The 12,459-nt window shown below is 37.6% G+C and overlaps 1 protein-coding gene across 1 annotated transcript; it reads right to left on the reverse strand.

Moving 5' to 3' along the window:
* Positions 1 to 6,632: 6,632 nt before the first annotated feature.
* LOC134310897 (UDP-glucuronosyltransferase 2A2-like) lies at positions 6,633 to 11,804 on the reverse strand. The gene is made up of 2 exons (XM_062992637.1): positions 11,718 to 11,804; positions 6,633 to 9,605 (listed from the first exon to the last, which is right to left on the reverse strand). Exon 2 carries the CDS (start codon positions 9,590 to 9,592, stop codon positions 8,021 to 8,023), a length of 1,572 nt encoding a protein of 523 aa, XP_062848707.1. The 5' UTR covers positions 9,593 to 9,605; positions 11,718 to 11,804; the 3' UTR covers positions 6,633 to 8,020.
* Between the last annotated feature and the right edge of the window lie 655 nt (positions 11,805 to 12,459).

Below are 12,459 nucleotides of genomic sequence, written 5' to 3' on the forward strand. Positions count from 1 at the left end.
CCTGTGCTCTGATCTCAGCTTCCAAACAAGTTGTATGTCTGTATAAGTATAAATGACAAATAAAGCCATTCTTCTTCTTCTTCTTAATCCTGAGACCCAGTGGGTCTGGAGCCTACACTCAGAGCAATTCATCTCAGTAATCAATCACTCAATCACCCATTTATTTACTCAGTTACTTTACACCTAAGGCATGTTATAAAGAGGTGGCATAAAACCCAGAGTATTTGTACCCAAGTAAACACACCTCAAACTCTTCACATAGTGACATAATGCAAATATCAAACCACAAGTCCCCAGAACACTGGAATATGTGTGAGGCAAAAAGGAAGTAATAAGAAGCAGGACCACAACTTTACCTTCATTTATATAAGCAATTATTTAACTTCATCCATCCTCTCATCTTGTGTAACATCATACTGTACAATCACCATTATTTTGATTACCAACTGCCTTCAATTTGCTGTGCATTCAGATGTAATCATTATAAAGGTAGCGAAGGGTTAACTTTAATCCCAAACTTTAATGTTTTTCTCTGGTGTACATATTTTGTAGAAGAGATTAATTTGCTAATAGCTTTAACTAGGAAAACCATAATTATGCAGTTCAAGAGGATTGCAGGACTAGAGCTGTGGAACTCTGCATTAACATACAAAACCACTGTATTGAGGGGGGAAATAAACCTCCAAGCCAATACTGGTTGAGGAGGGAAAGCAATGAATAATTGCATTCTGATGAGAAAATAATGACACAAAGAGAGATGATCTTCATGAATTATTTATTTAATGCAGTCCTTGTGCAAATGCCATGCTCACCATGAAACGACTGTATGGTATAATTACCAAATTGTGTGTGTGGTCTACAAAGAAATACAGTGTATCACAAAAGTGAGTACACCCCTCACATTTCTGCAAATATTTCATTATATCTTTTCATGGGACAACACTATAGACATGAAACTTGGATATAACTTAGAGTAGTCAGTGTACAGCTTGTATAGCAGTGTAGATTTACTGTCTTCTGAAAATAACTCAACACACAGCCATTAATGTCTAAATAGCTGGCAACATAAGTGAGTACACCCCACAGTGAACATGTCCAAATTGTGCCCAAATGTGTCGTTGTCCCTCCCTGGTGTCATGTGTCAAGGTCCCAGGTGTAAATGGGGAGCAGGGCTGTTAAATTTGGTGTTTTGGGTACAATTCTCTCATACTGGCCACTGGATATTCAACATGGCACCTCATGGCAAAGAACTCTCTGAGGATGTGAGAAATAGAATTGTTGCTCTCCACAAAGATGGCCTGGGCTATAAGAAGATTGCTAACACCCTGAAACTGAGCTACAGCATGGTGGCCAAGGTCATACAGCGGTTTTCCAGGACAGGTTCCACTCGGAACAGGCTTCGCCAGGGTCGACCAAAGAAGTTGAGTCCACGTGTTCGGCGTCATATCCAGAGGTTGGCTTTAAAAAATAGACACATGAGTGCTGCCAGCATTGCTGCAGAGGTTGAAGACGTGGGAGGTCAGCCTGTCAGTGCTCAGACCATACGCCGCACACTGCATCAACTCGGTCTGCATGGTCATCATCCCAGAAGGAAGCTGACGCACAAGAAAGCCCGCAAACAGTTTGCTGAAGACAAGCAGTCCAAGAACATGGATTACTGGAATGCCCTGTGGTCTGACGAGACCAAGATAAACTTGTTTGGCTCAGATGGTGTCCAGCATGTGTGGCGGCGCCCTGGTGAGAAGTACCAAGACAACTGTATCTTGCCTACAGTCAAGCATGGTGGTGGTAGCATCATGGTCTTGGGCTGCATGAGTGTTGCTGGCACTGGGGAGCTGCAGTTCATTGAGGGAAACATGAATTCCAACATGTACTGTGACATTCTAAAACAGAGCATGATCCCCTCCCTTCGAAAACTGGGCCTCATGGCAGTTTTCCAACAGGATAACGACCCCAAACACAACCTCCAAGATGACAACTGCCTTGCTGAGGAAGCTGAAGGTAAAGGTGATGGACTAAACCCAATTGAGCACCTGTGGCGCATCCTCAAGTGGAAGGTGGAGGAGTTCAAGGTGTCTAACATCCACCAGCTCCGTGATGTCATCATGGAGGAGTGGAAGAGGATTCCAGTAGCAACCTGTGCAGCTCTGGTGAATTCCATGCCCAGGAGGGTTAAGGCAGTGCTGGATAATAATGGTGGTCACACAAAATATTGACACTTTGGGCACAATTTGGACATGTTCACTGTGGGGTGTACTCACTTATGTTGCCAGCCATTTAGACATTAATGGCTGTGTGTTGAGTTATTTTCAGAAGACAGTAAATCTACACTGCTATACAAGTTGTACACTGACTACTCTAAGTTATATCCAAGTTTTATGTCTATAGTGTTGTCCCATGAAAAGATATAATAAAATATTTGCAGAAATGTGAGGGGTGTACTCACTTTTGTGATACACTGTAGATACAACAGTGTTCACAAATGGCAGAACATTTAAATCTCCAGAAACATCAAGTATAACATTGCCTGCTAGTTACATTAGGGGGACAAGAGTTTATCAGCTGCTAAGATTAACAAAATTTATCTAAAGGCAAACAGCGTTCACTTTTGTAATAATTAGTTGATGTTGTCTTACCCTTCCTATGATGATGAGTTTTTTCCTCTTTATGAAACACCATGGGATTCTTTAACCACCCGGATGATAGGAGCTGGTAGGCTTCTGTGCTTTTAAATACTTTGAAAGACTTTTCAGGTAGAAAGATAAATACAGTATATATGTCAGGAAATGACAAATTTGGTAGATTTTCCACTTAAGTCTGATCAGGAGTTCAGAATCACAGCCTATTTTATTAACTTTGTCTTTCAAAGTAAGTGACTAATTGTAGCACCTTACATTCATGTGAAGTAGCCATGAAATTCTCTCTTGAATATGGCAGCCGCAACAGAATCATGTGACATTTTGAGTGGTTCAACAAATTCAGTGGTTAACGTAAAATACATTAAATGGTTAAATTTGTTATAAGTAATTTAAATGATTTAGGTTGGTTTGTCATGTTTAGAAATGTATTTATTAATAATCGTACAGAGTATAAATGATCTTACCTGTATTATTGTTGTATATATTGTTGTATACATCATGCTGTTCTTTATCTTTAAATAAATTCAGGAACCAAATACTGAGCTAGTGGTGCTTTATTGAAATACATCTATAAATGCAATGCAATATTTGCATGAATGAATATAATGTAGCAAGGAGAGCTCAATGTACGTTTTTATAACCATTTTATTCTGTCATCTGCTAAACACTAAGTAAAACATTATTTGTGTTCAACATTATTGGCACCCATGGTTTATTATAAAAAGCTGCATATGTATCAGTGGATATGTACCAACTGTGCATCATTCGAATATTTTAATAGCATGTCCACAAACACATTCAACAAAATGTCAACATACATGCAGTTGTATGTCTCATTTTGTTCAACTCGGACCTAGTTTTCTTACATTTGGGAGAACATTTTGTTCTAAAACGCTCTTATAATTCTTTATTTTCATAGTTTCTATACTACATTTAAGGCCTCCAGTCCCAGAGGGAGCCAAGCAGCCCCACAACATTAGGAATCCTCCATCATGTTTTACTCTAGGTATAATGCACTTTTCTTTATAGGCTTCATTAGTTTAAACATGACACTGGTATTGCCAATGAGATATAGTTCGGTTTAATCTGTGCCTGTACATTTTGTGCCTTTCTTTAAGCAGTTGGGTCTTCCTTGGCCCAAAACCCTGTTTTGTTTAGTGTGCAGTGCATGGTATAACCCCAGCTGTCTACAGCTCAGCCTGAAGTTCTTTAGATGTTATTCTTAATTTCGAACCTACAAAATACATAAACTATGTGGGCAAAAGTATGTGGGTTCCTTATAATTAGGTTCAGATGTTTCAGTCACACTCATTATTTATTTTTTTCATTTTTTTTTTTTTTTCATGCATTTTCTCCCCTTTTTCTCCCTTTTTAGCACATCCAATTACCCGATTGTGTCATGCTTCCTCTCCACCAATGCCAATCCCTGCTCTGATTGAGGAGAACGAAGCTAACCCACATCCCCTGCGACACGTGGGCAGCAGCCGTATGCATCTTATCACCTACACTTTGATGAGTGCAGTGCAGCTCACACCCTGAGAGCACTCTTTTCTCATCTCTGTGCAGGCGCCATCAATCAGCCAGCAGAGGTCATAATTGCATTAGTTATGAGAGAGAGAGAGACCCCATCCGGCTTAGTCCTGCCCATATCTGAACAACAGGCCAATTGTTGTTCATGTGGCCACTCAGCCTAGCCAGTAGGCAGAGCTGAGATTCAATACGATGTATTCGAGATCCCAACTCTGGTTCCAGCGTGTGTTTTTACCGCTGCGCCACCTGAGTGGCCCAGTCACACAAATTCCCACAGACACACTCCAAAATCTGCCTGGTATAGCTGCAAAGGCAAGAGGGGAAAATTGCTGTAATCATTTCACATGTATTTTAGCTGTGCTTTAGCTGTGATCTGAGGTCAGATCTGATTTTAGTGTTTTTTGAAAAACACCTTAGCATCTGAAATAACTTTCTTTCTTGCTGACCTTGGCAAGAGACCGCCAGTTACTGAGACTTTAATCATAAAAGCAAACTAATATAAAAATACTGAAATAACATTTTAAAGGAGAGAGGTTTCTAAGCAGAATATGTAGTATACAGTCTCTCCACAACACAAATTCCAAGCAGATTCTCTCAACAACTATAATAAAATGTGAAAACCAAAATAAACAGAATTGGTAATTACTGCTTAATATTTTGTTACATAATTACAGCATAAATAAATAGCAGTTGATGATTTGCATATACAGTGGGGTCAAAAAGCATTTAGTCAGCCACTGATTGTGCAAGTTCTCCTACTTAGAAAGATGAGAGAGGTCTGTAATTTTCATCATAGGTACACTTCAACTATGAGAGACAAAATGAGAAAAGAAAATCCAGGAAATCACATTGTAGGATTTTTAAAGAATTTATTCGTAAATTATGGTGGAAAATAAGTATTTGGTCAATAACAAACAAGCAAGATTTCTGGCTCTCACAGACCTGTAACTTATTCTTTAAGAAGCTCTTCTGTCCTCCACTCGTTACCTGTATTAATGGCACCTGTTTGACCTCGTTATCTGTATAAAAGACACCTGTCCACAGCCTCAAACAGTCAGACTCCAAACTCAACCATGGCCAAGACCAAAGAGCTGTCGAAGGAAACCAGGAAGAAAATTGTAGACCTGCACCAGGCTGGGAAGAGTGAATCTACAACAGGCAAGCAGGTTGGTGTGAATAAATCAACTGTGGGAGCAATTGTAAGAAAATGGAAGACATACAAGACCATTGATAATCTCCCTTGGGGTCAAGATCTCATCCCGTGGGGTCAAAATGATCATGAGAACGGTGAGCAAAAATCCCAGAACTACACGGAGGGACCTGATGAATGACCTGCAGAGAGCTGGGACCAAAGTAACAAAGGCTACCATCAGTAACACACTACGCTGAGAGGGACTCAAATCCTGCAGTGCCAGGCGTGTCCCCCTGCTTAAGCCAGTACATGTCCAGGCCCGTCTGAAGTTTGCCAGAGAGCATATGGATGATCCAGAAGAGGATTGGGAGAATATCATGTGGTCAGATGAAACCAAAATGGAACTTTTTGGTAAAAACTCAACTCATCGTGTTTCGAGGAAGAAGAAAAACCCAAGAACACCATACCTACTGTGAAGCATGGGGGTGGAAACATCATGCTTTGGGGCTGTTTTTCTGCAAAGGGGACAGGACGACTGATCCGTGTTAAGGGAAGAATGAACGGGGCCATGTATCGTGAGATTTTAAGCCAAAACCTCCTTCCATCAGTGAGAGCATTGAAGATGGAACATGGCTGGGTCTTCCAGCATGACAATGATCCCAAACTCACCTCTCGGGCAACGAAGGAGTGGCTCCGTAAAAAGCATTTCAAGGTCCTGAAGTGGCCTAGCCAGTCTCCAGACCTCAACCCCATAGAAAATTTGTGGAGTCCGTGTTACCCAGCGACAGCCCCAAAACATCACTGCTCTAGAGGAGATCTGCATGGAGGAATGGGCCAAAATACCAGCTACAGTGTGTGCAAACTTGGTGAAGACTTACAGGTAACGTTTGACCTCTGTCATTGCCAACAAAGGTTATGTTACAAAGTATTGAGTTGAACTTTTGTTATTGACCAAATACTTATTTTCCACCATAATTTACAAATAAATTCTTTAAAAATCCTACAATGTGATTTCCTGGATTTTTTTTTTCTCATTTTGTCTCTCATAGTTGAAGTGTACCTATAATGAAAATTACAGACCTCTCTCATCTTTCTAAGTAGGAGAACCTGCACAATCAGTGGCTGACTAAATACTTTTTGACCCCACTGTAAGTAATGTCATGATCTGTTGGGAGATATAAGGAGATTATTAGCCATGATCCACCCATGATGATGAATACATGGCACTAAACAAATTACACACACAGGTAGTAATGGACAGAATGCTGAGAAGAAGTAATATGGCACTGATTACAAATTACAATAAAAATATTTTCAATAATGGTCAGAAATATTTCAGATAATAGTTTTATTAACAATTATTAAGAGTTAATATTAGATGAACTCTTCTGAAAATAACAAATACAAACTCATTATTTAGCCTTCAAGAAACTGAGGGGGAAAGAAAATAAAATACATCTTATTTGTGTTTTCTCAAATGATCATGTGAACAATCATGCTATTTTCTACAATTAACAGTTAGCTGGTATGACTAAATCACAAACAAGGTATGTTATCTCAGTCAGAACTACAGATAAACAAAATGCAATTTTAGCAGTTGTTAAATTATAAATTAAAGGAATCATTTACTAACAGAAGTGTAATCCAGATATAAAAATTAACTTTGAGAAGTAACTTTTACATGTACTTTATTTGCCCTGTTATAAACCCTATCATTGAATAGTATGTGAAATGCTAGAAAGCAGTTATTTGTAATTTACCTAAATAAATAAAACTGACTTTTTTAAATTGTACCTTATAAAGTTAAAAGGTTGCTTGTTTTTCTTTCGGAAATTAAAGCTCATTACTAATTTCATGTTATATCGTTGCAATCATTTTGCAAACTTTGTCTGAACTACAGGCAAACCAATCTAGCACCCGCTCTCTAAAAACACAGTTATACTATATTGTAACGTGATATTAAAATAAGTATGGACATCTCTTAAAAAGATGTTGCCTCAAAATGTGTATTTATCTTCCAGCATTAATAATGCCCTTAGAGATCTGAGTTGCTAAGTACACTAACACACCAGCATTTCATGACAACCTATGTTATTTTTATTTGGCCTGAGAAAGAGTCAGCAGATCAGACCACAATACACATTCCGTTGGTCCATTTTATGTAAGCTAATTTGGCACTTAGCAGTGTTTATTGATGTGGGTGTTTTGTCAAAGTATCTCTAAGCCTATTTATCAGAATAGCATGCCAAATTTTGTGCAGTGCAGAGAGAAAAAGACTGTTATTTCTTATGAGTGCAATTACATTTACAAAATAAAACATTATTTTACTGTACAAACTGTACAAACACTTTGAATTTGAAGTCATATTTATTAGAATGTTACTATATTAAAGCATGAAAATCACCAAACTGGACTGGACAACGGCATTCAAAACTCTGCTGTTATTGCTACTTTTAGAAATGTACAGATGTACCTGAAAGGTTTATAAGTTTAAATAGGTTTTTTAATATTTGAAGTTTAAATTTTTTTATTTGTTTAAATATTTGAAATTACAGTTAAGTTTGCATAATCACTAACTCAAAAAAGTTTCACAAATAAAACAGTTTAAACATTTGTTCTATGGATAGCTCATATAGATTTTAACACAGAATTTTTAGCACAAGGTTATAGCACTTGTCTACAAAACTTCAACAACTTTATTTTTAAACTAAATTTATTATTAATGCTTGGTTTTCTTCTTACACAGTACTCGCAAACAAAGACACCTCATCAGCATAAATGTTAGCCAACTAATAATCCCCGTAGCTGCCAACAATGTGAATATAACATCTATGGAGTGGTATGCAATCCAGGACATCTTATAAGACTGTGAGCGCAGATGAGGAGCACCTTTATTTCTCATTACATATTCAGTCCAGAATACTGCTTGATCAATGGGCTTCATAGGCTGGTCCCGATGTAGCCGAGACAGCCTCTGCATGTTCTCCTTGTAAGATGGATTAAACAGCACCTCTTTCAATGCCTCCAAAAACACAACTCTGTTCAACTTAGAAATGTCCACAATTTTAGCTGTTCCCTTTGCATTCATCCTCGAGAGGTTATCTGGCTGATCAAAAGCTAAAGGTACACCTAAAAGGGGAACCCCATGATAAATAGCCTCCTGTACTCCATTGGTTCCTCCATGGGCAACAAAGAGCTTAGTCTTGGGATGTCCAAGAAGGTCATTTTGTGGCATCCAATCTACAAGTAATGTGTTGTTGCCAAGAGTAGCAGGCCGAGTTCCGTTATGTCTCCAAATAACTTTCTGAGGTACCTGGGCAAATGCTGCTGCAATTTCATCAGTAAGGTCATTTAGGAGTTTTCCAAAAACAGTTCCTAAAGACATGATGATGACCCCATGCTCCCCTGAACTCTGAACAAACTCTTCCAAGTCTGCAGGAAGTGGTTTAGAGGGTGTGCATTGGAAACCACTTATGTAGATCACATTTGGCATTGTGGGTCGAGGAAACTCGAAAGTAAAGTCATTTCTCATTAGCCAGATGTCTGCATTTTGAAACAGGGAGAAATAATCCACGTCAGGGCCAAAGTATTTCTCACAAAAAGCCTGGTAAGTCTGGCCGAAATGTTTTAACTGCTGATAGTAACTCAAAAAGTAAAGAATCACATTCTTAACTCTCTGGGAAAAGGTCATCCTGTCTGTTAGCTCTGCTCCAGGAACAGGTATATAAGACAGAGGAGAGGGAGCAATAGCAAAGTGGCCTTCCCCAAGAATAGTCCATCGCACGTTGAATACAAGAGGAAGGCCAAGTTTATGTGCTAGTAATACACCTCCGCCAAAAGCAGGGTCTGTCAACATCACTTCATATTTTGCGTCTTGGAGGGAATTCATCAGGTCCTTATTTTCAAATATCACGGCAGTCATATTGCAAAACTTCTCATGAAACCCAGCAAACTTCACTAATATCTCTCCTCCTAGCATCATCTGTTCCCAAATGGATCCTTCTTCTTTTCGTATTTCCAGCATACGAGGCACAAATTTATCAATGAAATCATCATCAAATGTGCCAGCATCAATGGTGAGGCAACTGTAGTACGGTGACTCTTCCTTGATATACCAACTGTCTGAACCTCGGATCACTGTAACATCATGACCCTTCGAGTGTAATTCCATAATAAGAATTTTCATATTAATCCAGTGGCTTCCATCAACTGGAAATACCAAAATTTTACCAGCATAAATTGTGTATGGCATACATAGAAGTAACAACGTGAGAAGGATTGAGTGATGCATCTTTTTTCACAACCTTTAAATAGAAAGAATAAAATTTTTATTTAATAGTGAAAATAGCAAATATAAATGGCATATACTTACCAGAGTACTTTTATATGCAAATCCCATTTTCAGAAAACTAGAGACATTTTGTATATCAAAATAAAAACAAGAATCTGTGATTTGTCATTTATCTTTAACCTTTGTTTAACTGACAAAAGTACAAATAAATCACTTAATGTTTGGACAGACCAAATTAAGTATAAACTATTTTTGAATTTGATGCCTGCAACACACAGAAAATGTGGGGCGAAATACGAATTAAAAACGTTTAAGTAACACTAATTTGAAACATCCTACAACAAGCAGGTAAATTGGTAACAGGCGAGGGTATCATAACTGGGTTTAAATGTAGGATCCACCAAAGCCTGTCTTTGCAAGCACAGATGGGTCATTGTTAAAAAAATTTCCCAGTTCACAATATAATGCCAATAATTTAGGCCTTTCTCCATCTACCATACATAATATTGTGGAAAGATTTAAGGAATCCAGAAAAATGTCAGCTGATGTAGGACAAGGCTGGAAACCACAACTGAATGCTCATGACTTTTAAGCCCTTAGATGGCATTAACTGACAAACCAACATGCTATTGTGATAAATATAGGCACATAGGCTTAGGAGTACTTCTTAAAATTGTGGTGACTGAGCTGTTTTTGCTGCTGCATCAAGAAATGCAACCTGAAAGGCCATTTATTAATTCTATGCAGAAACACCGTCGAGTTCTCTGGACCTTAGCTCATCTCAGATAGACTAAAAGAAACTTGGGAATGTGTGTATTGGTTGGATGATTTCAGCTTGTTTCTGGCACTGAAAACTCTACATCTGTTGTTTTCAAAGATGAAAAGGACCATCCACAAATAGCGCAAAAGCCAGCATCAGTCATGGTATGGGGGTACATATCAGCGCCAATGGCATTGACTTGCATTTGTGTGAGGGAATCATTTACGCAGACACCTTTAAATTTAAGACACTTGCTACCATCAGGGCAACATCTTTTCCCAGGAAGTCCAAGGTTATTTTAGCAAGACAATGCCAGGCCTTATTCTGCACATGTTATGACAGTCTGTCTTCATAGAGTGTGTGTGTTTGACTAGACTGTATGTAGCCCAGATCTGTGTTCTATTATAAGGTATGGCACATCATAAAAAGATTCAGACCGTGGTGACTACAGACTGCTGAGCAGCTTAAGTCTCGTATCAAGCAAAAATTCTGCTTGCAAAACTACTACTACTATACTCAATTCCCAAATGATTAAAAAGTGTAGTTAATAAATAAGGTAAACATAGTGGTAAACATGGTTCTGTCCCAAGTTTTGAGTGTTAAAGCAGGTATTAAATTTCAAATATGTTTATATACCCCAACTTTTCCAGAAAGTGGTTTTGCAATTATTAACAACTGTTAAATAATAATTATAATAATAATAAAAATAAATTGATACAATTAAACATAAAGGGTTGGGCAGAATTTAAGATTTCAGCACAGGAACAGTTTGTTCTACTGAATGAGGTACTGATAAAATGATCACTTTTTAAACCAAGGAAAAGTGTTCAAAAAACAGTACTATCCTCATGCAGTGGGACAAGCATAAAGAATGCTAGAAGCACCTCAAAAGTAACAGGAATCTACAGTATATAAATGATATTTATATTATGTTAAAAAAATCAAATGCAAATCATAATAAACTGTTTTTAAATAAATATTGTATGCCATTTATCAAGTTGACATACAATCAACATTTTGCTCAAACTGTAATCCTAGGGGTTTTGGTCTGTTGGTCCTGGATTCTTTAAAGTTGCTTTGAGACAATGTCTATTGTAAAAAGCACTATATAAATAAAGTTGACTAGTGTCTAATATACTTAAAACAAAAAAACCCACACATTCTGCCCTTTAAAAAACCTTGTTTACTATGAAGTAACTAAACTAATAACCAAATTATTAGACCTTTTAATGTGCTTTTAGTAATTAGTACTTATTTAAACGTAGACTAAAAAATACTTGGCATGCTCATATATTTACAGTACTAATACATCTTCGATTATAACTATTAAATTATAAAGAATCGCTACAAGAATTAGACTCCCACCTGAATAAATGTTGCATGGAATTTAAGCCTTATTAGAGCAGTGAAAATCCTGATGCACAAAATAAAGCTGTGCAAGCCTGCATATGCAGGTAAAGCGTCCAGCTGCGTTGTATGTGCGTAATGAGAGCACATGAAAAGCTTTTACAACTACTTATTTGTTAAAAGGTACAAAGCACGTCCAAAGGTCATGGTCTAATGCCTCAATGAAAACAGCCTACACATTTTGACAAATGCTTTACAGGCTAAATGTAAGAAATTCTTATACCAAAAAACTGCCAATTCAATACCTTTTATTTTGTTTTGCTAATAATATTACATTTGAAGTCATAGTAACAGCAATAAAGATCACAGACCTACTTTGAATCTGGTGTTGTGCAATTCAAAATTTCAAAAGCCGTGATCTAGAGTTACCTTTACTCATTCACCCACCCACATTTCACAATGGGCACTGAAAAAAGTAGTGCTCAAGTTCATTACAAAGAACAGTTGGGAATAAAACTTCATAAGGATTTAAGTTCTGCAGAATCTGTTCTCAGCACATATATTAAAACATGTACAACGGCTGTAAATCTCCAGTAACAGGATAACACAGCTCTTACTTTGTCAGTGACTATTGTTAATTGTGACTCGATCACAATTAATAGAGCTGTACAGGTGAGTTATGTTAAGTGCTCTGACTAACAGCATTTTGCTATGTAAAGTCTGAAAGCAACACAAAGCAACTAACACATTTTTAAAATAG

Source organism: Trichomycterus rosablanca, chromosome 1 (genome assembly GCF_030014385.1).
Source record: "Trichomycterus rosablanca isolate fTriRos1 chromosome 1, fTriRos1.hap1, whole genome shotgun sequence".
NCBI classification, from domain to species: domain Eukaryota; kingdom Metazoa; phylum Chordata; class Actinopteri; order Siluriformes; family Trichomycteridae; genus Trichomycterus; species Trichomycterus rosablanca.

What these genes read in the sequence shown, in the direction of transcription:
- LOC134310897 (XM_062992637.1), bottom strand. Translation starts at nt 9,592, where the DNA reads ATGCATCACTCAATCCTTCTCACGTTGTTACTTCTATGTATGCCATAC.